General features: G+C 42.6%; 1 protein-coding gene and 1 pseudogene across 4 annotated transcripts in view; both read left to right on the top strand.

The window, feature by feature from the left end:
* The first annotated feature begins 11,967 nt into the window (after positions 1 to 11,967).
* Positions 11,968 to 12,118, top strand: LOC118627471 (annotated as a pseudogene).
* A 3,320-nt stretch (positions 12,119 to 15,438) lies between these two features.
* The window catches only part of RNF220 (ring finger protein 220), a 228,946-nt gene continuing 217,377 nt past the window's right edge, over positions 15,439 to 27,007 (top strand). For 2 of the 4 annotated variants that reach the window (XM_036255493.1, XM_036255489.1), the window contains exons 1-2: positions 15,538 to 15,807; positions 22,167 to 22,908. In XM_036255493.1, coding sequence (XP_036111386.1) covers positions 22,284 to 22,908 — 625 coding nt within the window. In that variant the 5' untranslated portion in view covers positions 15,538 to 15,807; positions 22,167 to 22,283. Of the gene's footprint in view, positions 15,808 to 22,166; positions 22,909 to 27,007 lie in introns of all 4 variants that reach the window. The other 2 variants (XM_036255491.1, XM_036255490.1) reach the window with 2 other exon arrangements.

Genomic DNA, 27,007 nt, shown 5'->3' with positions numbered 1-27,007 from the left:
CAAATCGAATCCAGCAATACATCAAAAAAATTATTCACCATGACCAAGTGGGATTCATCCCAGGGATGCAAGGCTGGTACAATATTTGAAAATCAATAAATGTGATACACCAGATAAACAAAATTGAAAGATAAAAATCATGTGATTATATCAATAGGCACTGAAATAGCATTCTACAAAACCCAGCACCTATTTCTGATAAAACACTCAGCAATCTGGGAATAGAGGGATCATATCTTGACATAATTAAGGCCATATATGAAAGACCTACAGCCAACATTATACTCAATGGGCAAAAACTAAAAGCATTTCCCTTAAGAACTGGAACAAGACAAGGATGCCCACTTTCGCCACTTTTATTTAACATAGTACTAGAAGTCTTAGCCATAGCAATCAGACAGAAAGAAAAAATAAAAGGGATCCAAATTGGGAAGGAGGAAGTGAAACTGTCATTATTCGCAGATGACATGATACTATACGTAGAAAACCCCAAAGACTCCATCAAACATTACTAAATAAATGAATTTGGCAAAGTAGCAGGATACAAAATTAACGTCAAGAAATTGATGGCATTCTTATACACCAATGATGAACTCACAGAAAGAGAAACTAAGAAAACAATCTCATTTACCATCGCAGCAAAACAAATTAAGATACCTAGGAATAAGCTTAACCAAAGAATTAAAGGACCTATTTGCAGAAAACTATAGGACATAGAAAAAAGAAATAGAGGAAGATATAAAAAAGTGGAAGCACATACCTTGTTCATGGATTGGAAGAATTAACATCATTAAAATGTTCATACTACCCAAAGCAATCTATAGATTCAATGCAATCCCCATCAAAATACCAACGACATACTTCACAGAACTAGAACAAATACTTCAAAAGTTCATATGGAACCAAAAAAGACCCCGAATAGCCACAGCAATCTTGAAAAAGAAGAACAACGTTGGAGGAATCACATTACCAGATTTCAGGTTATATTGCAAAGCCACTGTACTCAAAACAGCCTGGTACTGGAACAAGAACAGGCAGATAGATCAATGGAACAGAATAGAAAACCCAGAAATGGACCCAAGACAATATGCTCAATTAATATTTGACAAAGGGGACAAGAGCATACAGTGGAGTAAAGACAGCCTCTTTAATAAGTGGTGTTGGGAAAATTGGACAGCTACATGCAAAAAAAATGAACTCACACCATACACAAGAATAAACTCAAAATGGATAAAAGACTTAAATGTGACCCGTGAATCCATAAAAATTCTAGAAGAAAATGTAGGCAACAAAATTTCAGACATCATATGCAGCATAATTTTCACTGATACATCACCTAAGGCAACAGAAACAAAGGAGAAAATGAACACATGGGACTACATCAAACTCAAAAGCTTCTGCACAGCAAAAGATACAATATCAAAATGGAAAGGCAACCCACTGTATGGGAGAACATAACTGCCAATGATATATCAGATAAGAGGTTAATTTCCAATATATAGAGAGTGCTCATACAACTCCACAAAAGGAAGACAATGAACCCAATTACAAAATGGGCAAAGAAGCTAAATAGACACCTCTCCAAACAGGACATACAAATGGCTAAGAGACATATGAAGAAATGCTCAACATCACTAATCATCAGAGAGATGCAAATTAAAACAACAATGAGGTATCACCTCACACCTGTCAGAATGGCCGCCATCAACAAATCATCAAACAAGTGTTGATGAGGGTGTGGCGAAAAGGGGACTCTAGTACACTGCTGGTGGGAATGCAGACTAGTGCAGCCACTATGGAAAACAATATCGTGTTACCTAAAAAAAATTAAAAACTGAACTTCCATTTGATCCAGTGATCCCACTTCTAGGAATATACCCTAAGAAGCCTGAAACACCAATCAGAAAGAATATATGTACCCCCATGTTCGTAGCAGCACTATTTACAATAGCTAAGATCTGGAAACAGCCCAAATGTTCATCAGTAGAGGAATGGATAAAAAAGCAGTGGTACATATACACAATGGAGTACTATGCAGCTGTAAGAAAAAAAGATCTCTTATCCTTTGAGACGACATGGAGGGACCTGGAAAGTATTATCCTAAGCGAAACAAGCCAAACAGAGAAACACAAGTATCATATGATCTCACTTATTAGTGGAATATAATGAACATAACAGTCTGAGGAATGGGGTAGTCCCAGAGATGTGGAAGTGGGGTACAGACTGACAATCCCCAGAAGAGGGGGTGGGGGGAGATAAACCACAGAACTTATGTGCATGTATGCATGAACAATGGACATGGACAACAAAGCTGGGGACAGGGCGAGGAGGGAGGGGGAGGGGGAATCAGTGGGGCAAAAAGGAGAAACGTTTGTAACAAAAATAAATTAATTAAAAAAATAAAAACAAAAAAAGAAAAGAGAAGAGCTCCTAGGGCAGATCTTTGAAACACTGATACAGGTTTAATAGCACAGGAGGGAGGAGCCAGTTAAAATGTCTGTGAAAGGGCTGCTGGAAAGTAAGATAAACTGTCTTCTTAGAAGACAAGAAAAGAGTGTGTTCAAGGAGAGAGTTCAGGGTAATTCTAAGAGAGTGAATGAAATGTTTTTTATCTAAGCTGGAGAAATAGAGAAGGGAAGACAGGAAGGGAGTAATGGAATGAAGGTGAAGGGATCAATAACCTGATATTCAAATGAAAGGGAATATGATTGCAGTCAGGCTAGTTTCATAAACGAGCTGGGAGGATAGGTGATTGTGGTCAGAAAGTGGACTTTTAGAATTAATGATTTTAAAGGTATAGAGAGTAATGGGGTTTCAGGTGATAATGACAAGGTTCAGGAAGTGACTGTGGGGGTAGGTGGTCAGGTAGCATTAACATTATAGGAGGACAATGGAGATTAGGTGGGTCTTTCTCTGAAGCCACTTAGGATTTTGTGGTAAAAGAGAGAAAACAGGAAGCCACATTCCAGTGTCTTCTGTGAACCATGGGTACACAGCAGGTAGATTACAATGACCAATCAGGGAGAGGGTGGCAGGGGTTTTATAAAAGGGCAGAGAATCAGTGGACTCTGAATAGCACTGGGGAGTGTCCTCGTCTCCTGCACTACATAGGTGTGAGAACAGGAGCGGACTTCACTGGAGGGTGCTGGAGGGAAAGAGCATAGAGAGAGCCAGGTTTAGATAAGTCAAGAAGTGGAAGGAACATTCAGATAAGTTATTGAGGGCATAGAGGAGATGGAATTCCAGAGGACAAATGTAAGGTTTTGGTAAAGAGAGAAGATGAGGATTAGATTAAATCTAAGAAATTTTTGAGATTTTAGGAATAACAGTTCCCTACAGGACAAATATGGGAAGGGAGCAGGTATTTATATTTGGAGCTTTGACCTATGAAAACAGGAGTGAAACTTGGCAAGTTTAGTTCCAACTGACCCTTGGAGAACAGTGGACACAGGGCTAATAAAAGTCAGCTGTGATCTGGAAGGTCCTGAAAATATTTTCATGAAGAAGTATGATTAGTCACAGTATATGCAACAGAGGACTTCAGTGGGAACAAAGAAGCTTGAAATTCAAGGTTCTTACAAGTGAAGGATAAACAGTGCTCCTAATACGATTGGATTCGTAGGCTCAGCATCCACTGGAGTCTTATTTAATCCAGGATTGGAGATCTTGGTGCTTATACTTTGAGTTTGGGTGTATGGAAGGATGGACTTAATTGTGGCCCAGGAATCCAGGCTAGATTTAGAGGTGAAAATATAGTTTAGAATTTCCATTGGGGCACAATTTTTATTTTCACTCCCCAAGTATAGAAATGATGTCTAAACTGTTATTTCAAAATATTTTCACCTGTTTTTGCAGGCTCATATTTTAAATAGTTTCAGCCATTTCTCCCAAATTTCATTCTTATTTTAGCATATAGTGTATTTGCTTAATTTTTAATGTACATAGTTGCTTTTGTTAAGTTAAATTCCAACACAAGGGAAATTATGTCTTCATATTGGTATAATGATAGAATTCAGAAGTCCTAACAAAACTTAAAGTTGTCACATGTAAGGAGGACAAATATAGAGCTTAGTTTTTAATTTGTTCTTTTCTTGCCAGTGCCTTATAGAATCCGTAGAAAGTACATGAGCAGAACTAGGCCAGTATCATACACGTGCACTTCCTTCACCACCTTCAGCACCTTGTGACTTGTTCCACCAAACTCTGAGATCTTTTTTGTCTCTAACATGATTTTGTACTTTTTATGGATGTATTCCATTATTTTCTCACTGTAGAAGCTTTGCCTTTTACCCACATATAATTACTTCTTAGATGCATATTTTTCCGCATTTTAACAGTTCAGAAATTAGGATGCTTCTTATAATCCAAATTGGCTTTGATTTGATGAAATATAGTACTTGGTATCACTCCCCCACACTGCCTAACAATGAGCACTGAACAAATGTTTATTTATTGATCAACTGATATGTAAATAAAGAAGAGGCCATGTAATTTGAATTATTTCTTTTTTTCTTTCTCTATTGATTTTAGAGAGAAAGAAAGGGAGAGAGAGAGAGAAACATCGATGAGAAAGAACATTGATTGGCCACCTCCTGCATGCCCCCCACTGGGGATTTGGCCCACAACCCAGGAGGCACATGTCCTGACCATGAATCGAACGGGTGACCTCTTCTTGGTGCATGGGACAACACTCAACCACTGAGCCACACTGACGGGCTGAATTATTTCTTAAACACAAAGTTTAACTTGACCTCTAGCATTTCTTCAAACTCTTGAGGTTCGTAAGTTTTTATTCAATAAAATGTTAGATTGTTACAAAAAAGAAGAAAGGAATAAGGAAAGCGTAATTATTTACCTGCTTTTATAGTGATTTAAATATGGATTTAACATTTAAAAGGCATTTCTTAATAATACCTACCTTACCTTTGTGTAGAATTTGTCCAAACACCTCCCCCACATCCCCTCCCTGGGCCCTGGCAATATAATATGGGTAGAAAAAAATGGATATAGAATAATAGAGATGAACTGGCCGGTTTAGCTCAGTTGATTGGAGCGGCATCCTGTACAGTGAAAAGTCATGGGTTCAAATCTTGGTCACACCCCAGCTGGGGTGTGTATAGGAGGAAAACGATTAATGTTTCTTGCATCAATATCTCTCTCTCTCTCTCTTTCTCTCTCTCTCTCTCTCTCTCTCTCTCTCTCTCTCCACCCCCTTTCTCTCCACCTCCTTCCCTCTCTCTAAAATCAATAAAAACATATCCTTGGGTGAGAATTTTAAAAATAATTAAAAAGAATAATAGAGCCCTGGCCAGTTTGGCTCTGCAGTTAGAGCGTTGGTCTGCGGTCCAGAGAAACCTGGGTTCAGTTCCCACTAAGGACACGTGCCTCAGTTGTGGTTTGTCCCTGGCCCTGGTTGGTCGTGCGGGTGGCAGCCACTCGAAGTGTCCCTTTTGCGTCGATGTTTCTCTCTCTCTCTCTCTCTCTCTTCCTCTCTCTCCCTCCCACCCTATCTGAACAAAAAATGGAAAAAGATGTCCTTGAGTGAGGATTTAAAAAAAAAGAAGACTAATAGAGAAAGTATATGATTTACCAAAGTTCCACAACTAGTCAATGTCTTGGTTTCTTGGCTTGCAGTACTTGTTCTTTTCACTGGGCTGTGTCGTCCCATAGAAAGGCAGAGGTACCAAAAGCATTCTTAAATGCAGCCCATTTTTGCAAAGGGCTTTTTAAAACTGATCACCTTGCAGTGAATTCTAACTGCATATGTGCTATTGCATTCATCTCTTTCTCGTCTTCAAAAGAAAGGGAGGGAAAGGATGCAGCAGAGCTAAAGTATAATTGCTTATTAGGCATTGTTCAATGAGGGAGGCAGTAAAAAGTGAAACTACTATTATTGCATAGTAAAGAGCACTTATTTCACTCTTGGGAAAGATTGAAGGATATTTACTGCTAAAATGCAATTTTCACTCACTTTGAAGGAACCATCACAAGAGTCAACTCGTTTTCCAACTTTGAACCTTTAAGTCATTCTCTTGAAATGTTTATATTCCTTTGTCTTGCGTGGCTCCTTGTCTGCACATTCCTTCATTGTGTCACTCCACTGCTTAGCTTCTGTTTGACTTTTCACTTCTACACATAAATTTCAGGGCTCTCCTTAGATTATCCCTTTCCTGCTTTTGCTTTCATTGCAAATACATCTGAGATATATTTTAGCCAAGATTAACTTCCTTTTGCCCCTGAATATTTTATTTTTCTCTATTTACAAACTCATTTTATTTTATTTTTATTTTTTAAATTTATTGATTTTAGAGAGAGAATGAAAGAGAGAGGAACACCTGTTTGTTGTTCCACTTATTTATGCATTCATTGGTTGATTCTAGTGTGTGTCCTGGCTGGGGATTGAACCCGCAACCTTGGCATATGGGGACCATGCTCTAACCAACTGAGCTGTCCAGCCAGGGCCTACAGACTTATTTTGAAGCCAGGTGTGTCCCAGTTGGAAGTTGTGTTTTTTATTTATTTTTTTATTTTGCTAAACTTACTTCCTGGAATTACTTCTCTCTTGGGAAAAGAAGTGTGCCTTACAATGAAGCTCATTACTCCCAAAAATAGTGGGCACTAAGTTTACAAGTTACAATGATGGATCTTGATAGTAGTGGTTGCCCTTATTTATATTTAGTTAGTTTTACTTTCTAGCTATGTTTTGCTTTTTATCCATGTTTTAGCTGACTTTTTGAGCAGGTTACTTAAATCTGAGCTTCAATGATTATATTTGCAAAATATGGATGAAAATGCCAACTATCAGGGTTTTTGTGAGAATTAAGTGACATCACTTATTTAAAAGTAGCTAGCTGTTTCATTTCGTAGTTAGCTCTTCATAAACTGTTATCCAGCTCAATATATCCCTAAACTATTTACAACTTGAAATAATTCTAATTCTTTTCCATGCGCTTGTCCTAAATGTTCTTGCTCTTAACTCAGTCAACTTTTCCAAATTTTGTGGTCTACTAGGAGGCTGGCCATATAATTTATTTGAACACTTTTGAGGATATAAGGGGGCAGACACCATCAATTATTATGCTACAACAGCAGGTGTAAACTGGGACTGTCCTAGGCAAATTAGATTGTATCTTATCCATTAGTCCTCTCCTGGCTATAGTAGACTACTTCCTACCCTGGGAATTATCTTCATGTTTCCCTTTCCAGGACTTCATAGCTTTATTGACCTTCTTACTCAGTATAAATTCTTCCCTCTATCACCACCATTATCAATATCTATGCTCAGTACTGCAAGACAAATATGGCCCCTGTCCTCTTGGAGCTTATAGACTATGAGAGAAGGCCAACAGTATACAGTGAGGAGTGTTAGAAAGTAAAAGATGGGCATGATGTGAACATATAAAGGGAGCACTAACCAACTCAGCTTCCAAGTGCAGAACAGTTAAGCTGACACCTGAAAAGATGAATAGGAGTAGTTAGGTGAAGGGCAGAGATTGACTGGAGAGGCATGGTGGTCAGGTGGAGAGAGTGGTAAGTATTACAGCACTAAAAGGAGACCAACATGGCTGAGATGAAAGAGAAGGGGGACAGGGACATGGAATAAAGGTGGAAATGTAGGCAGGGATAAGAATATATAAGGCCTTGTAGGTCATATTAAGGATTTGGACTTTATCCTAAGGTCAATGGGCAGTCATAATATAAGCATTTAAAGTGACATAAACAGATTTGCCCTTTTTAAAAGGAGGCTGTTACAGTAGCTTAGACAAAATAGTGGTGGCAGCTATGGAGAAAAGTATGGTTTTTAGAAATATCTAGGCAGTATAATGACAGATTCAGTAACTGATTTGTTATGAATGGTGAAGAAGGAATGTTTGAGGATGATGCTCAAAGCAGCTGGTACTGTTATTTACTGAGTTAAGGAACACCAGAGGACCAGGTTTGGAAATAAAGATGATGAGTTCAGGTTTGGATATGCCGAGTTTGAGGTGCCAGTGAAATATTCAGGTGGAGAGCTTATGAAGTACGCAGTTGGATAGGTGGGTCTGGAGCTATAGATTTGAGAGTTTTAAATATATCAATGGTAATAAAGCCATGGGAGTGAATGCATTTACCTTAGGAAAAAGCCAAAGTAGGAAGAGATGTTTGCATTGGAACAGAATGTGAAACACATTTAGTAATCACATAAAGAAATATCTGTCGCCCTGGCCGGTTTGGCTCAGCAGTTAGAGTGTCAGCCTGATGTCCCGAGAGAGCCAGGTTCAGTTCCCACTAAGGGCATGTACCTCGGTTGCAGTTTGTCCCTGGCCCTGGTTGGGTCGTGCGGGTGGCAGCCACTCGATGTGTCCCTTTCACATCGATGTTTCTCTCTCTCTTCCTCTCTTTCCCTTCCACTCTATCTGAACAAAAAAATGGAAAAATGTCCTTGGGTGAGGATTAAAAAAAAAAAGAAAGAAAAGAAATATCTGTCAAAGATGGCCAAGGAGCAGCTAGGAAAAAATAATGAAATAAAAAATTTGAGAGCATTTCAAAGAGGGAATGGTCAAGTAAAATGAGAACTAAAAAATTGATGATCTTGCCTTGGCCGGTTTGGCTCAGCGGTTAGATCATCGGCCTGCGGTACAGAGAGACCCGGATTCGGTTCCCGCTAAGGGCATGTACCTCAGTTGCAGTTTGTCCCCAGCCCTGGTTGGGTCGTGTGGGTGGCAACCACTCGATGTGTCCCTTTCACGTCGATGTTTCTCTCTTTCTCTCTTTCTCTCCCACTCTATCTGAACAAAATATTGAAAAATGTCCTCGGGTGAGGATTAAAAAAAAAAATGATGATCTTATTGAGAACAGTTTTTGAGGCGTGGAGGAATGGCAGGCACAAAATCCAAATTGATGGAATGAGGAGTGAGTGGGAAGTGAAAAAATAGAGGCAGAGAGTGTAGGCAACACTTTACAAGTTTAGGAAGGAAAGCAGGAGAGAGAGAGTGAGAGCTGGAGAAGGATGTGGATGAACTAAGAAGGATTTTTTCTTTTTTCTTTCTTCCTTTCTCTCTTCTTTTTTTTTTTATCCTCACCCGAGGACACTTTTGTACCATCTTCAGATAGAGCAGGAGGGAAAGAGGAAGACAGAGAGAGAAACATCGACATGAGAGAGACACATCAAGTGGCTGCCATCCACACGACCCCAACCGGGCCAGGGACAAACTGCAACCGAGGTACATGTCCTTACGGGAACTGAACCCGGGACTCTCCCGTCCGCAGACTGACGCTCTAACTGCTGAGCCAAGCCGGCCAGGGCTTTCTCTTTCTTTTTTTCTTTTTTAAAAATGAGAGCTATTTGCCTTGGCCAGTTTCACTCAGTGGTTAGAGCAATGAGTCACGGGTTCGATTCTGGTCAAGGGCACATACCTTGATCAACGTGTCCCTCTCGTGTTGATGTTTCTCCCTTTCTCCTTCCCTCCCACTCTATCTGAAGATAAATAGAAAAATATCCTTGGGTGAGGATTAAAAAAATTTTTTAAATAAGATAAAATGAGAGCTGCTTAAATGCTGAATAAAGAGGAACCATTAAAGAGGAAGAGGTTGGAAACAGGAAAGAGATGATCCTAGTGCAAAGGCCCTCAAGGAAGGCCAGAGCTCCATAGCACAGGTGGAGGGTACAGCCTTTAATACGAGGGCCTCTTCTTCCTTCTCTGCAGCAGGAGAGAACAAGGAAAGTGAGGTACAGGTGCAAGTAAGACGTGGAAAGTTAAAGGAATTTCCACTTGATGGCTTCTCATCTTTCAAAGCTAGGTGTTTAATAAATATTTATTAAATCAATGAATGAATAAATAACGCAAATCTAAAATCTGCACAGTTCCTTATTTTCCTCCACATTCTATTATCTAGAAAAGCCTGGGGATGATAGTGGAGATGAGCGTGATTCAGAGTACTTTTAGGGAGAATATCTTCAGAAAGAGTACTTTTAGGAAGGATGTTTCCAAATCAAACAATAAGGATCCTACAGATGGAAATCGAAGGGAAATTGCTGCCATATTGGATGGAGTGAAAGGGAAAGGGCTGGCTCTCTGTTCTATACAGGTCTATTTTGTTCTATAGTTTTTGTAATTAAAAATTATTTTTTAATTTCTGTAAGTTTCAGGCCACAAACAGACCTTAAGAGGAGAGCATGGAACCATCACCTACTGAGCACTTATTATTTGCCAAGAACTGTGGTGAGTATCATTTAATCTTCATATCAACTTAATAGGTAGGTATAATTAACACTGTCTTCATTTTAAGGTTGTGAAAACTGAGCTTCAGAAAAGATAAATGTGACATCACTCAAGTAGTGAATGGTAGAAACAGAATTCAAACCCTGATCTTCCTCCAGTCATTCTTAGCTGCAGTGCTACATTTCCATCTCAAATTTAATAACTCCTGCTATTGTAAATACTCTTCATGGTGCAATCACAATTAAATTGTACCCTGACATGCCGTGGGCATTATTCTTGTGATATGTTCCATTCTTTAATATTCAAATCTTATCTCCTTCAACACCCTGCTTGAATCCTACCTTCTGCCAAAACACTTCAGGACACCTCAAACCCTGATGGTCTCTCTGGCTTTTAAAATCCCACAAGTTTGTCTATGTTGCTCATTTGGTAAATTTTATCTGCATTATAATTTAGTTGGATATTATTTACTTCTCTATTGATTATGACAACACCACAAATCCACAAGCTTCGTAGAAGATAGAAAGTGCATCTTACGTCTTTTATTTCTAACATCTTTTAAAAGTTTTTCCTAATGCTTTGTCCTTAGTATGCAGTGAATAAATATTTGTTGATAAATTGCTGGGTTATTCTTATCATCCATATTGGTTGAATGTCTCTGAGAGCTGTCTGCAATTACTTCAGAAAGTTTCTTGTTGATGTCAATTTGAGAAATGGAGGCTTTATTATTTCTGCTGCAGATTTATATTTTTCTTTTTTGGTTATAAAACTGGGAATCACAAAAAGACTATTGGTTTATATGTATGTGCAAGGGAATTTCTTTTGAAAGGGAGTGTGGAGACGCAGACTTTTTATTTTGAAAAGGTTTTTGAAGCATACAAGTTCTCATAACAAAAGAAAAAAGTCCAAATTGGTTGAACTTGAAGTTCCCCTCCTCCGTTCTCTTCCTTCAGAGCCTTTTTCTAAACCTACTTCCCTTAAAATGACTTTTATTGATTTTCACTCAATGAGAGTTATTCTTCAGAATGAGGATGGAGGGGTCAGAGAGAGAAATTTACCCTGTGTTACCTGTGGAATAGGTGTACCTCCATATCCAGTCTTGCTTTATTTGTTCTGTTTCCTGTATCCAGAAACCTGCACACTGGGGATCATTAGGTCCTCTGTGTCTTGGTCGGAGCCTGAGTACAGTATACTAATAGATCAATTTATGTGTTCATTCATTCAGCAAACATTTATTGAGCAGGCATGTCCTAGGCATTGGAGATACTAAGATGAATAAGACGTAGTTGCTGCCCTCAATGACCTCCAGATGTACATGAAGGCACCAGCTTGATGGGGGTTGGGGTCAGGGAAGGCTTCCTGAACAAGGTAACTGAATATCCTCTGTTCAGGAATTCTACGAGAATAAAGGGATCAGCCTTGTAAAATAAACATAAATATCTAATCAAATTAACCAATCAGAAAGACATTTATTAAGAAAAGACAGTCTTTTACCAGTATGTCCTATGTTTCTTTTGCAGTTTTCCCCCCTAGTTTCTTTGATCTCCAGTCTTATCCTTTTTCAGTCTACATTTAAAATTGCCTCCAAAGTCATTTCTAAACCTTGATCTGAACATGTCATTCCTGTCTTAAGAATTTTTAATGGCTACTCATTCATTCGTTCTACATATTCATCAATCACCTACTGTGCTATTTCAGACTAGTGTTAAGTGTTTGGGATGCAGTGGTGAGGAAACAGTCCCTCCCTGCAAGAAGCCTAGAATCTAGCTTTGCTCAGTGGCAGTATCGTAGCCAATGAAGTTTATCCAAGGCATGACTATTGCTAATTGGAAAAACAAAAAAGCCTAAAGTCTAGACTGAGAGACAGACAAGTAAGCAGACTCTTTCAGTATAGTTTAATACTAGCTTTGATGGGTAAGCACACAATTCTATGAGGGTATACACTGGAGCACCTTGTCCTGTGTTGGGAAGTCAGGTAATCCTTCTTGAGTCTTGTCCTCAAATTTAAATCAATTCAGTCCAACAGATCCCAGTGATATATGTTCATTGAAACACAAACAAACAGAAGTATTTGAAGTGAAAATTCAAAGTCCTCCCTTCATTCCCCACGCCAACACTCACCCACATCCACACTCTCACTCTCTAGGCATAGCCATTGTTAGCAGTTTAATGTATATTTCTACAGGTCATTTTCTGTCAATGTGTGTGTCTACTCATGTATGTACAAATATCAAATCATGCCATGCATACCATTATATGACCACTGGACAATATACAACAGGTATTCTTGCATGTAAGTACATCCAAGTCTATCTAATTCTTTTTAATGGCTGCCCCCTTTTAATTTGACAATCTTAATCAGCTATGAGTGGGAAAGCCAAATAATCAAGCTTATTAGAATTGTACCTAAGAAAGAGTAAATCAGCCTCTGAGTGAAGGCTTGAAGAATTCTTGAGGATTTTAGTTCATGGACTTTGTAATGTTTATTTTGTTTATTCTGGACCCTTTTTGCTTATTTCCTAGTTCATTGTGTTTTGGATAGCTGAGGTTGCTGGACACATGACCTGTGAATTAGTGAAGTATTACATATTCAATTTTGCATTATATAATTTTGCTATGGTTTTGTGGGGTTTTTTGCACTTAATTTTTCATTTAGATTGTTTTTATAGACAGTGATTATTTTTTCTGATTCCTAGGTGCTTGAATCATATTGCAAACTGTTGCATATGATAGCAGTTAAAAATGTTTGGCTTGATGATTGGCATAGGGCTTCTTATCTATATCATCTACCTGTGAATGTCCATTGGATTTATGGGAACTCTATAAACTAATTTGAGGAAGCCTTTTACTACTAATGAACATTAAAGTACTGACAGCATCTTGTCCCTATAAATAATAAAATCCTATTTAGGATTTATATAGGGTCTTCCCTCTGCCTTCATCTGCCATAAGTGGCTAAATCCTGTTGATTTCACATTTTAGATCTCACTGTAGTGTATCCTCTCTTTTTCATTCCTACTGCCCCAGTACCTTGGATTAGGCTCTACTATATCCCAACTGAATTACCTGTAACAGACTTCTTAAAGCTTCCTGCCTCTTGTCAGGGAGAGCTCCACCCTGCTCACCCAGTAGCTAGTGCTCTTTTTAAAACAGAAATCCTACTATGTCACACCCCTGAAAAACCCTCAAGGGATTTCTTGTCATCTGTAGGATAAAGTCCACTTTCCTTAGCTTAGTATACATAGCCTTTTGTGATTTGCCCCACTTCTTCTATGTCTTGCACTCAATGCCTCATACTTTAATTTCTAGGGAAATCAAGTGGCTTGCTAGTTCCTTCAATCCACCACACTAGAGTTCTCTAAAAGCCTGTTAAATGAATCAAGGAAACACCTGATGTAGCTAGAGTGCCCAGTCAACCTTCTTTGCTCAGATGTTTCTTGTTCACACCTGCCATTCCAGTGTAATTACTAATAGTTCTTCTTTTCACTGTCAAACTTGTCTTAGATCAATGCATTTCATGGTCATACTAAATTATCACAGTCATCAAATTGTTTTCTAACTCTAGTCTTCTCTACTAGATGCTGAGCTCTTTGGGGGCAGAAATTTTATTTGTTCATTTTACTTTTATATCCTCATCTATTTATTCAACTAAGATTGACACTGTTAGATGTTGAGGTACAATGCTGAATAAAGCAAACAGGGTTCCTTACCTTCATGAAGTTTGTTTGTTTATTTATTTATATTTATTTATTTATTTAATCATCAGAAAAAAGGGAAAGAGAACAGGGTTCTTTATTTTACTATTATTATTATTTTTCTTAGAGAGGAGGGGAGAGGGAGAGAGAGAAACATTCGCGCCCCCCTACCCCACCTGGGATCCATCCCGAAACCCCAAAACCATGGGCATGGGCCAACCCTTTGATACATGGAACTATGCATGACCAACTGAGCTGCACCAGCCAGGGCTTCATGAAGTTTACAATCCAGCAGGAAAGAATAATCTACGGGGAAGAGTAGTGCCTCAAACAATAAATGCTATTGTACGAATGAATGGATAAAGACTTAGAAGTTCCTAAACAAACAGCCCTAATCCTATGATTTACAGAGACAGAAATAGTCATAAACAAAAAATTTAGGTTGGTCAAATTAACCATTAACTTACAAGAGTTGTAACTAAAATTTTAAAATACAAACAACACATACATAATAATTAGATGCTACCTAATGTTAAGCGTAAGAAAAAGGATTATGAAATAATAGCAAGAATGAGACTTCCAGGGCTCTGTGTTTTCAGACAATTTGTAATCCCATATGGTTCTTTTCAGGGTGGATTATCAATATATACTATTCCCCCCACCCCCATTTTTTTTCCAGATGAGAAATCTGTAGTTACAGACAGTGAACCACAGAAAAAAAGATTGATTTTTTAAAACCAGGGTTAGATTTGGGTTGGGCTTTGCTTTTAGAGCTAGGACTACCTGCTATTCTAGACTTTTTAACCATGTTCCCATGGACAAATTAAAAAACGCCTTCAACTTCAGTTTCCTCTTCTATATTTAAAATAGTGATAATATTATCTTCAGAATTAATCTGAGGATAAAATTAGATTATGTAAGGCATTTAGTCCTGAAACCCAGCTCCTAGGAGGAACTCAGGGAATGTTAGTTCTCCATCCATTTACCCTATTTATCTTATGTATGTGGTAAATTAAATGATGATATAAAATGATTTGAAAAGAAAGAACTATAAATATAAACACCAATAAAAAATTTAATGCTCACACCTGAGTGCTAAACTAGGCCCTCCCCACTCCCTCTAAAAGTATTCGTTTTATTTATATTCATTTATTATCTTATTATTATAGGCAAACACCTAGAGAAGCATTCCAGGAGCCCATCAGTAGGTAAGATTCTTTTTCTGGAAAAAAAAAAAAAAGGCAGAGTTTATGAAGGAGCCAGGATTTAGGGGTCATTTTGCTTAAGTGGGTGTCAGTCTTAAAGATTTACTCATCTACTCTTGGTCACATTTGGGTCAAGAAAGCAAGAAGATCACCAAACCATTTATTTAAATCTTGGCGATGAGCAAAAACAAGAACTCTCTTCAGTTTACAGTGTCTCACCACTCCAAGACTTTGGAACTCTTTGCTGAGGGCCAGCAGGTTTGTTCTCCAGAAGTGCCCTGGGTCTGGACTCCATTTCCCAGAGTCCCTTAGTGCCCTAATGTATTCAGTGCTCAGAGTGCCTGTATGTGTGTGAGTGTGAGAGAATGTGCGTGTGTGTGCGTGCGCCCGTGAGTGTGTGTGTGTGTCTTCGAGTCCCTGGGAGAGTGGAGGCTCATTCACTGATTAGAGCCAGCGCTGAGAGGCAGCACTGCTCCTTCTCTCACACCAACCGAGTCTCTTAATCTGTACATGCAATCCCAGGCAGCTCGCGAACACAAACCCGGGGCCAGCCGCCTACTGCTGCTGCTGCCGCTGCCGCCGCCGCCGCCGCCGCTGCCTCCGCCGGCCCTGTGCACCCGGGACTTTTCATGCACCACACTCACCGCCTTCTTCCCTCCGTGTCCTGAAAAGTGCGACCGTTCTCCCAAGGAATTTCCACGGCAAGTATGGAGAACAGAAAGGAGTGTGTGGGTGTGTGTGCACACACCAGAGGGGTGGGTGCGAGGGCCGCCGGGCTGCTCAGAAACCTGGCTAACTTTCCGGGTTCTTTTCCTAGGGATTTGGGCAGCTAACCCCCGGCAGGGGCAGGGGCTGAGACCTGTACTGGCGCGTCTTAGATCTAAGCCACAGAGCCTCCCAGCATCTGTGCCCTGCGCGCTCCGTGCGCTGCCTCACTCAAACTTTCCGTCTTGAGTTTTCCTTAATGTGTTTTATTTGGGGGGTGCGAGGGGGAGGGACCAGACGCGGGAATTGGACAAGTAGGGAGGGTGAGGGGACAGCAAGGGAAAGGAGCATGACTTCTTTTCTCCATCTTTTAATAAGCCCCATCCCCACTTTGTTTGGGTCGGTAGCGAGAATACCCTCTCGCCGGGCTTCCCAGTCTATCCCGCGGTGATTTCTGGAGGGGCCGGGACGGGTGGTACTGAGTGGGGAGCCCGAAGCGGCTGGCAGGATGGGGAAAGGGCGATCCGAATGAGAAAGGACCCCGACTGCCCCCACACTACGCACTATCCGCCTGGTGGGGCACCCGAGGAGAGACTGGGAGCCTTGGGCCCCCAGCTGGTCGGCTTACTTTTCTGGCGGGGGCGGGTGTGAAGGGCGTGGAGGGAGGAGGGTGGGATGGGAGAGCCGCTGCGGGCTGGAAGGAGGCAGGTGCTGGCACAGAGGTGGACCCTTCTAATGCCACCGGTAAACTCCCCGCTCCGCTCGGCTGGACCCGTCTGGCCTGAGAGCAGCCCAACCCGCAGGGGGTCTCCCGGGATTTTCGGGGCTGGGACTCCTCTCCCGGCGATTCAACGGAGCAGGATGGGAGGACCACCATATAGACAGCGGCATGTTCCTCTTTTTGTAGTTTTATTTTAAACATAGATTTACCTGCCTTAAACTGAGTAACAATTTCTCTTCCTCCGACTTGAGAACAAAACTTTTCAGCGAACACGCTGGTCGCTGCGGTACTGCAGCCATCCGCGCCGCGCTCGTCAGCCGCGCCAAGCGACCTTCTCTGCCCGGAGCCCGGCCCCGAGCTCCCGAGACTCCAGCCACCCCCCTCCTCAACCCCGGGCTTTTCAGGGCTCGGCCTGAGCGTTTCGCCTTTGTGCATTGTCAGGGAAAGCCTTTTCTTTCAGGGCACACAAACTTGGGCGGAGAGCTTCCGTGTGGCCCCCCGGGCGAGGCCGCCCACGGCGGTGAGGCCGGCCATCCGAGGGGATGCCCGCTCTGTCCTCCGCTCCCAGAGCTCGAGGCCCGAGTGGACCCCGGCCGGCGAGGGCGCGCAGGAGCCCCCAAGTAGTGGGGGCTCGAGCTGCTGGGAGGCAGAGGAAGAGCTCTCGCTTCCCGTGGAGAACGGGGGGCGTTCTCGGGCCCTGGCCGCGGCTCCGGTGGAGCACCAGGGCCCGGGCCCCGAACTGGATGCGCGTCGCTCCGGGAGGAGGCTTGGGGTGGGGGCGCTGGGTGTGGAGCTGTGCCCTGCCTGGCCCGGCCAGCCCGCCGTCTCTGGCCTGAGCCGCCTCCCTGCCCCGGCAGCCGCTGAGGAGGGAAGACTCGGGCGCTCTCTGCCCACGATGCCCACCAGCCACGCCTCGCCTCTCCCCTTGGTTCTGGATTTGACTTGAGGGGGGTAAAGGGGAACGAAGGGAAAATAAAGAGAAAAGGGGGGGGAGACATGCAGTGAGGAAGCGGCGGGTCAGAATGGAGGGAGCGGGACGGGCTGGGGTGTCCGGCCTCCTCCTGTCCCTGTCTCGGGGTTCTTCCTGAGAATGGAAAATGAGCCGAGGGTGGGTGGAGGGAAGAGGCAGAAAGAGCGTCGAGGAAAAGCCAAACGGCCGTCTTCCGTTCCCATCCCTCCTGGCCCGCGGGAACCCTGCAAAAGTGGCGTTAGTTCTCTCGCTGCGTTCCGGGGCGAGGTGTAGGGGAAGGCCGAGGGCAGGGCGGCGCCGCGCCTCCAGTGACCGACGGGGCCGTGGCCGGGCACTGAGCGAGCGGGGACTCACACCTGTTTGGCGAGCGGCAGCCGGGCCGCCGCGGCGCAAGAGGCAGAACCTCCCTCCCAGGCCGCAGTCCCGGAACGGGAAGGGCCCGGCCACTCCGCCTCGGCCCGCATTTGCAGGAGAACGGGAATCTAGGAGCCCCGTGGCTGCCCGGCGAAGCGATGGCGCGCTGCGACGGGACCCGGGTGACCTGCGGGGCGGGGCTGTTTTGGGGCATGAGGTACTTGGACTTTGATCGAAGGCAGCATCCTACGAAGCCTCTGCCCCGCGGGCCCTGTCGGGTTGCGGACCAGGGCCCCTCGCACTTGTCCATTCTTCGCCGGCCGGCCGGCGCCCTCATTCCCCAAAGTTACAAGCAGATTGTTTCGGGAGGAGGTTGTTGGGACCAAAAGTATTCTTTGTGCAAAGGCAACCGAGAGCTGGAAGGAGAGGTCAGGACAAGGAGTGGCGGCCTCGGCTCTACCTTGGCCCGAAGTTGATGTAGGTTTCGCCTTCACTTCTTCCTCCGTTTTCCCTAAGAGTTGTTTTTTTTTCCTGGTTAACACTCTTACTGGCAGAATTCTGCACTGCTCGCTGAGTCGGCAGTCCGGCAGCCCCGCACTCTAGATAGGCCGGGCTGTCTCGGATTCGCACCCGTTAGCCAAGCTAGGCCTGGGTCAGGGTCCAAATCTGGGACCGACACCTGGCCAGGTCTGATTCGTAGGCTTTGGCCCCAGCCCTGGAGCCGTGTTAGCCTTATGCTTCCTTGCATATGGTGGTAAAATTTCTGTTAAGAGTGGTGTTTCCAGATACCCCCCTGGGCATTTGGTGTGCGGGGGGAATTCTCTTCTAGGAAAGAAGTCTGTGAACTTAAAAAAAAAAAAATTCTTTTCTGAGTTCTTCACAACCCCCCATTACCCTGGCCCCATTTCCCATTGTTCTTTGCTTTTTAAGTTGCCTGTTAATTTTTTAAAAGTTTATTTATGCAAAGGAAAAATATCGTTTAATTTGTTCTATTATTTTCATTCCTGGCTTTTGGAAACGGTTCAGAGACCACAAAAATGTCACCTGTTGTAATAAGCATAAGAGTGTTGTGTGTGCATTGTAATTGCCAGCAGAATCATAGTTTGGTGGGCGTTCAGAGCTCGAGCTCCGGGAGAGCGGCTTTGCAGCTTTCTTTGTGGCAGTCATTTGCAAGTGGGTTTGGCTCCCAGCAGCAGCAGCAGTGTGGCTTCCTTCTACACCCAAACTCGTCAGGGGTCAAGAAGCCCAGACCCTGGACAGGGATGGTCAGAGGCTGGGGTAGGAAATTGCCCATTCTCAGAGACTTTGTCTCTGGCTTTCAGTTTTTCTATTCGAAAGTGACTAGTTCGCGCGGATAGCGGGGAGCCCTGCGCATCAGCCCAGACACAGATATTTTCACGTTCCGAACGCCAGCTTCTTCGTTTCATTTGTCCTGATTCTGGCATGTTTAACTACGCAATTAGTGATCTCACTAATTATTCAGTTAGTTGGCGTTTTGTAATCACTTTAAACCAGGGTTGGGTGTGTGATTTAACAAACTCCCACACACATACAGACCTGAACCAAACCCATCACGTCAAGGATTTGAAATTTTTAAAACTCAATATTTGTTAGTCCTTCCGTCCAACCTCACTGCCTGCCAGACAATTTATTTAGCTTCGTAGATTGATCCCTCCTCCTTGTTTAGTTAATTCAACAAAGACTTTTTGCAATCTGTTTGGAGTTTGTCTGATGCCGTGGAAAAGTAGCTGATGATTTATTTGGTTGCTTTTCGATTTCTGTCTTCAGCCCTTCTTTCTCCTCCTTTCAGCAGGGATGTCAGCTGTTATTACTTCCTATTGATCCCTTTGCAAAGTGAGAAGTGAACTAAAATTAATGTCAATTCCACTGCTCGGATCAATAGCTGGAGTTATTTTAATCTGGATTTGCACGAAGTGCTAAATTAAAAAAAATCAGCATAGAGGCAGAAAAGTAACAGTTACTTACTTTCCCTTTGCCCGGTTCTTTACAGTCACCCAAAGGCTCCATCAAGCTGATTATCTTACAATCCATATTTTTTTAATTAAGAGGGTCAGTTAGTTTTCTTATTTTGGGTTCTGTGTTTAAACCCATGACATTTTGACATTGGGAGTGTATTAACTATAGATTTTCATAATGACTGTGGTCTGCTGAAGCCTCATCTATACAAGTTGTTAATGTGAGTAGGGGGTAAGAAAGAAAAAGAAAAACACTGCCCCTTCCCCCACAGAAACCAACGCCCACACAGTGGAGTAAAAGAGATGTGGCCTGGAAAAATATTGTTGATTTATTTTCAGTATAATGAAGTTTCAAATGAATAACCAGGTTTGAGTGATTCACCATGTTCTGTTGGAGTGTCCGGTGCTGTCGCCAGATTACTAATTTATGAAACTCATTTAACATAATGAGGTGATCCAGGAAGTAAAAATAGAAAGTGAATCCTCTGGGTGATTGGTTATTTTGGGGAGAAATATTTCTCCCCTCACGCCCAGTGTATTATGTTTGCTCTTTTCTCCAGCTCACCTCATATAACGTTGCTTGTTGATGGACAAGCAGTTATTTCTGTTGTGAAAGCTGGTTAGATCCCTTGAAACAGCCCTAGACCCACTTTTAGAGCATCCATGTTGTGTGGCTATTAATCTGACTTGAAAACAGCCAAGAACAGGATTCCCAGACTTGTCAGGCTAACTGGTTGTCCTTGGCAGATCATTCCCTGCACTGCTATAACTTGACAGGAAAGTTATTTAAAATTTGGAAGAGAGAAAAATCCGTTAATGTGAGATACATAATCTGGTAATTTAGCAATGATGTCTATAAGGAAAGATGCCAAATGAGGAAGCAGTCTGATGGTGTGCACTCATCTTCCCAATTAATAACAGTCATTGACACGTCTACTACAGGATGGGAGAAGGAAATACTCTCTTTGCACTGCATTAAGCCAGGAGGATTCATCTACAGTTTAACTGAGGTTTCTCTATTTGAGGGAATACCAAAGATAGATACTCCATTATCTAGGTGGGGTTTTTTTAAGGGAGGGGGTAAATTTTATTTGAGACAGGACTTTCAATTTAAATGTTATAATTTGTAGAAGATGGTGATTTTTGGTTACTGTTTGAGTTTCATTTAAGTTTTTATTTAGTATATATATTTGAAGTTAATAAGTCCTATTCATCTTGTGTTATCTGGACTTTTGATATATGGTCCTTCTCCCACTTCTCACTAAAAATAAATTTTGAAATGGAATTAGTGGCTGTGAAAATGTACAACCTAAATTTAAAAAAGAAATTGAAAGAAGTCTCGTCAAACTCCAATTTGTTCCAGAGGCCTTCATTGGACATCAACTCTGACTGGGCCAATAAGCAGAGCAAAATAAGTCAGAAATTTTGTTAACATTTTGCTCTAAATGTTAATGGCAAATTCAAGGCAGTTTACAAATCTACTTAAGAGTGAGTGCGTTAGTAACTAAAATTACCGATCCGTTCTTTGCTGCCCCTGGAAGACAGACGCTGCTAGAGAACATATGCCAAAGGTACCCATTATGGTTTTAAATATTGTCAGAGACGCCAGGCATTTTATTGATGAAGGTTTTGTTCCTTCTCAGAAAAGAGAAAGCCTGTGTGATTAGAGAGGGGTATGCAGCAACAGTAATGTTGCTGTTATTTGTTCACACAGCACTTCTTTCTGGAAACAGTCTTAGATGATACATGAAGATGTGTGTTTATGCATGTGCCAATGTGTGATTTATTCACACGTACACTTTGTACCACCTAACGTGTACAGATGTTCATGGTCTAGATGTGCTTGATTTAGGGATTTTTCATTATCAGGGTGTTGTTAAGGGAAGAGAGGACTCACACATAGGGGGTCATAGAGGTGGATCTTGGTCTCTGTTTGAACATCGAGCCTGCCAAGAGTGGTATATGCAGTTGGAAGCCCTTTAAAATATGGACCCCACCTAATCTACTGGGTGTCTTGGCCTTCCAAAGCTCATTTGTTCAGAGAATATTGTATGTGGAGGTTTTATGATTTTTTTTTCCTTTGCTGGGCTCAGGCGCATTTCACCCGGAACGTGTAGGGACCAAAGTCAGCTACGCGTACATCACAGTAAGTTGTCTATTGATTTTCCTGAATGAAAATGGTCTGATGCTGCTGCCCACTGGCTCCTAAAGCCTGTGGTGTCTCTTGCCCGAGCATCTGTAATCCAGAAGGATGGTGTTTCGATCACTTGGGGTTTCCCATTTTTTTCTCCCCCTAACCTTCCTCCCCCCTCTTTTTTTCTCTTCGCTGTTTCTGCAGGTCTTAGAAGGGGATGATTCCCCAGTAACATTCCCTGCCCTGATCCAAGGTGCCCCTCAGCCTCCCTCCCAGGGAAGACTGCTTCTTGTGTGACGCGGGCCATAGAAAGAAACTCCAATGGACTTACACCGGGCAGCCTTCAAGATGGAGAACTCGTCCTACCTCCCCAACCCACTGGCATCCCCAGCACTGATGGTCCTGGCATCCACGGCTGAGGCCAGCCGAGATGCTTCCATCCCATGTCAGCAGCCACGACCCTTTGGTGTACCTGTCTCAGTAGACAAGGACGTGCATATTCCGTTCACCAACGGTTCCTACACCTTTGCCTCTATGTACCATCGGCAGGGTGGGGTGCCGGGCACTTTTGCCAATCGTGATTTTCCCCCTTCTTTACTACATCTCCATCCCCAGTTTGCTCCCCCAAATCTAGATTGCACTCCAATCAGTATGCTGAATCACAGTGGTGTCGGGGCTTTCCGTCCCTTTGCTTCCACTGAGGACAGGGAGAGTTATCAGTCAGCCTTTACGCCGGCCAAGAGACTGAAGAACTGCCATGACACAGAGTCTCCCCACTTGCGCTTCTCAGATGCAGATGGCAAGGAATATGACTTTGGGACACAGCTGCCATCTAGTTCCCCCAGTTCACTTAAGGTTGATGACACTGGGAAGAAGATTTTTGCTGTCTCTGGCCTCATTTCGGATCGAGAAGCCTCATCTAGCCCAGAGGATCGGAATGACAGATGTAAGTACTTTGGTATGAGCCCCTCTACCCCCCATAATCCCTGCCTTACAGTAGTGTTCAACAGGTCGGTGGCCTTTTTCCTGCTCCTATAATGGGAAGGGCCAATTCCATAGCTATGGAGTAGTAACATTTACTTGTCTGTCAGTAAGCATTGAGAGTTCTGTGCGAAATGTTTTTCTGAAGGTAGCCAGAGGCAAGTTGACCTCCACACTGCCTTTCTCTCCAGGGCATGATTGGCTTATTCCCTGGGGACTCTGGAGTGAAGAGGGGTGCCATATAGGTACTGGACTGAATGTCATTTCATTGGAAAGTGTAGGTTCCTAGGGAATTTGGGGGGACTGAAGAAACTCATCCATCCCTCCTCTCTTTGCTATCCTCATTATGTTTCTCTGATCTCAGTATTATATTTTAGCCTTCCTATTGTATCACATCCAATGGACTCCACGTGATTTTTATTGTCACAACTCTTAGGCCTTGTCCACATCAGGCTATTTTTCAGAGCAGGACAAAGGTGTCGTCAATCACCATAAAGCATTTCAAACAGCTGTATTTTCCTTGCAATCGCAAGACTAGAAAGCCGACTTCTCTTGGGATTTAACAGGTTTGCTGGATGCTTATCCTGGGGCCCACTTTTAGGACTAGACATGGTTGGCCTATATGACTGCTCGATATTTGATGTTCACAACTATTATTAATTTCTGCTTAAGGAACAGCTTTCTCAAGTTCTCCAAGTGCCTTCTTGGGCTCTGGCTACCCTCCCTAATAGTTGGAACTAAACATTGTTTTGGAACTTGTAGACTAGGACTGCTGAACCCTGCAATCTTCTCATCTAATATAATATAATCAGAAAATAATTGTGTTTTGAAGCTTTTGGGCTGTGAGTATACAGAGCAGTTTTCTTCAAGCCTGGTGAAAATTTATGAACTGAGGGTGTTTTTCCACTCAACCCTTTGTTCTAAGGTTTGCTTCTTTTTATTTTCTTAAGAAAACTACATCTGAGGTTTGCTATCCCCTCTTCTCAATTTTTTTGTGCTCCTGTCCTCTCTATAACTACCAACACGAATACCATTTTTTTCTCTTCTCTTTATGATGCCGAGGAGAGTAATAGAGACATTGCTGCTCTCTCCCCTGTCGGCACTGCTTCCTCAGGCTGTCTCCTTGAATTAGGCACTGTGTTAACTTTCCTGCGCTAAAAGGCATCTGCCTAAACCCAGCGTACCTTTTCAATAAAAGTCATCATAAAATCAACCTGCCTTGTAAATCCATCGCTCTTTGGTTTTGAAATATGTTGCGAGTGTGTCTTTTATGTCAGCGTCGGTAAGCCCGAGACCTCCCCACTTAAGGGAGGCTGCTATGTGACAGCACAACTGCCTGTGTGCTCTCTCACTTTGCTTTAGTTCCTCTTTCACCTTTTCCCTTTCTGTATAGCTGACCGGTGTGCTATGATCCTGCTTTTTGGCTGTACCTGCTGAACATGGATTGGTTTTGTGTGGGTCTAGTTTAGTTTTCATTTGTTAATGGGCAAATGCTCAAGGCTAGCTGTAATCTTATCTCTGGCTAAAACTGCCCTGGATTAGGGTGTGACAAATTCTGCCCCTTTTTTCTCCAAATACAAGTTGAAAATGAAATCCTCTTCAAAACTAATGTGCCACAAAGTAACATCTGCAGATCAAGATTCCTTTTTTCTCTCCTAACAAATCCAGCTTGTCTCCATCTATCTTTTTAGCCCAAACCTATATCAGACCCCCAGAGCAGGAGGAAGCTTGTTAGTCAAGTCAGAACTCATAGATGTGGATATCCATTCCCTTCCGAGTGTCAAAGCCATAACTCTTCTGTTTGCCTGGTTTGCATTGTGTGGTGGTGCCATCCCCCATGGAGATGGATCCCTCACACAGGAATACGCCTGGGTGGAGAAAAATTAAATGAGTCTGTCTCCCAAAGTGAAATGGAATTCTGACCTTGAAATTAATGAGATTCTGATCAGAAGGGTGGGGAAACTTCTTTATTTCAAATTGCACTGTTACATAAATTGGAGCCCATTCTCTCTCTATTTGTTTAAAATATTCTTCCTTTAGAGAGTTTGGGTTCTCTTTTTTCTCTTACACAAATATTCAACCTATGGGTGTGCATGTGAGTGTGGGATGTTTGTACACCCACATTATTATCTAGAGTTGCATTTAGGGCTAATCTTTAGCAAAAAACAAAGGTGCAAAGTGAAGAGGAGACTGTTGCCCGGTGATAACCCTGGATCCGTGCTCCTCTTTCCTTTCCTTGGGCGGTGTGGCAGCCGGCACAGGGTTGTACTGCGAAGCATCTGTGCTTTTGATTTTGAGGATTTGGAAAGCAGGAGAAACATTTTTTCTGTCGGGAAGGGTTGAAGAGGCACTGTAACAAAGTCTGCAGCAGCTTTCTTGGCTCCTGTCATATGCCGATGTATGTCAGAATATTTATGGTCTGTTTTATGTAAATACATATTTAAGGGCCGTTAGAAGGCCTGATTATTCCCACTAGATGCCTTTCAGTTCCTCCCTACAGAACCGTTTTGAAATAAGTAATATTTCTCAGATAATCGAGTGACAGTACACAAGACGTTTCCAAAGGGAGAGCTTGAGGGGCAGATGGGGCAGGGAGGGGGATGGGAAGGCAAGAGAAGAGAGAATAGAAAGTGTTTAAAACAGCGAAGTAATAGGTTAAGTGGTTTTTGCCCAGACTGCCAATATAAACCACATATATTTTAGTTTTGTTTTTTTCTTTATCCTCACCCGAGGACATTTTTCCATTTTTCGTTCAGATAGAGTGGGAGGGAGAGAGAGGAAGAGAGAGAGAAACATCGGCGTGAAAGGGACACATCAAGTGGCTGCCTCCCGCACGACCCAACCAGGGCCGAAGACAAACTGCAACCGAGGTACGCGCCCTTAGCAGGAACTGAACCCGGGTCTCTCTGGACTGCAGGCCAACACTCTAACCGCTGAGCCAAACTGGCCAGGGCTATTTTAGTTTTTTATTCTTAAAATTTAGAGTTAATTTCTGATATGGTTGACTCATTTTTAAGTTCTCATATAAATACATTTTTTTCATAAAGTGCAAAAATAATTTTTTTTAATTAAATATAACAGTACAACTCTTAAATAAGCATTTAGCTTTAGGGTTCCTCCCAGCCATCACGGCGGGGGTGGTGGTGGTGGTGGTGGTGGTGGTACTGGGTGTGTGTGTGTGTGTCCCTTACATAGAGTAGAAGTTTTATGACTGAGTTTTAGGTCAATGAAAAATAAGTTTTACAATGGAAACACTGACAGTTTTTACTGTCGCAGCCACCCCCTGCTCACACACTGTATCCATATGCAGATATGTCCACATGTGCGAGTATTTGAAAGAGGGGCCTGCAGACATGGTGTAATGTACACGTGTTCTTTCCTTCAATCTGGGTGCTGATAGGCAGGATTTCTTTTGTGATTAAAAATGCATTTTTGTAGAAAGAAATATAGCTATTTGGGTAAAGTATTGTCTCTCCTAGTACATGATTCCTATTTGCTTGCCTGTTCATCTACCTGGCATCACAGGTGATTCCTGAGGTAGGTGTTGGGCTCTATGGAAAAAAGAAGCCTTTACTCTACAGGACTGACTTATTTGCCCTGGAAAAAGGGAGAAGTATTTTGTGAGAAGCCGTTCGTGAAGGATGCATAATTCCCCAGGAAGGGGACTGAGGTAACTCCTGTTTATTGTCACTCCCTGAACCAGTCTCCCAGGGCTCCTTGTCCAGGGAAATGATGCTAAAATTTATGGACCAATTACAAATAGTCCACGTGTGTCTTACATATGAAGTGTCTACAGATATGTTTCCCAGGGCTTTTAAAATAAACATTTCCTCATTAAGGAAACTTTACAACAAAGGGAAGATACATATTGTCTGCTGCCTTGTGCTAGAATCTATACATTTATTACCCCCTTGGCACTCTGGCTCTTATCATGTGCATTTCCTTATTATTCTCCTTGGACTACTCCTGTGCCTAGATTTCTGTCTGGGTGACATAGTCATTGGCCAGCCTGCCAGTCTGTCCACTCAGCCTAAATTGGAGTTGGCTAGTATGCATGCTTATTC

This window comes from Molossus molossus, unplaced genomic scaffold (genome assembly GCF_014108415.1).
Source record: "Molossus molossus isolate mMolMol1 unplaced genomic scaffold, mMolMol1.p scaffold_m16_p_12, whole genome shotgun sequence".
NCBI classification, from domain to species: Eukaryota; Metazoa; Chordata; class Mammalia; order Chiroptera; family Molossidae; genus Molossus; species Molossus molossus.
This window is presented reverse-complemented; position numbering and strand designations above follow the sequence as displayed.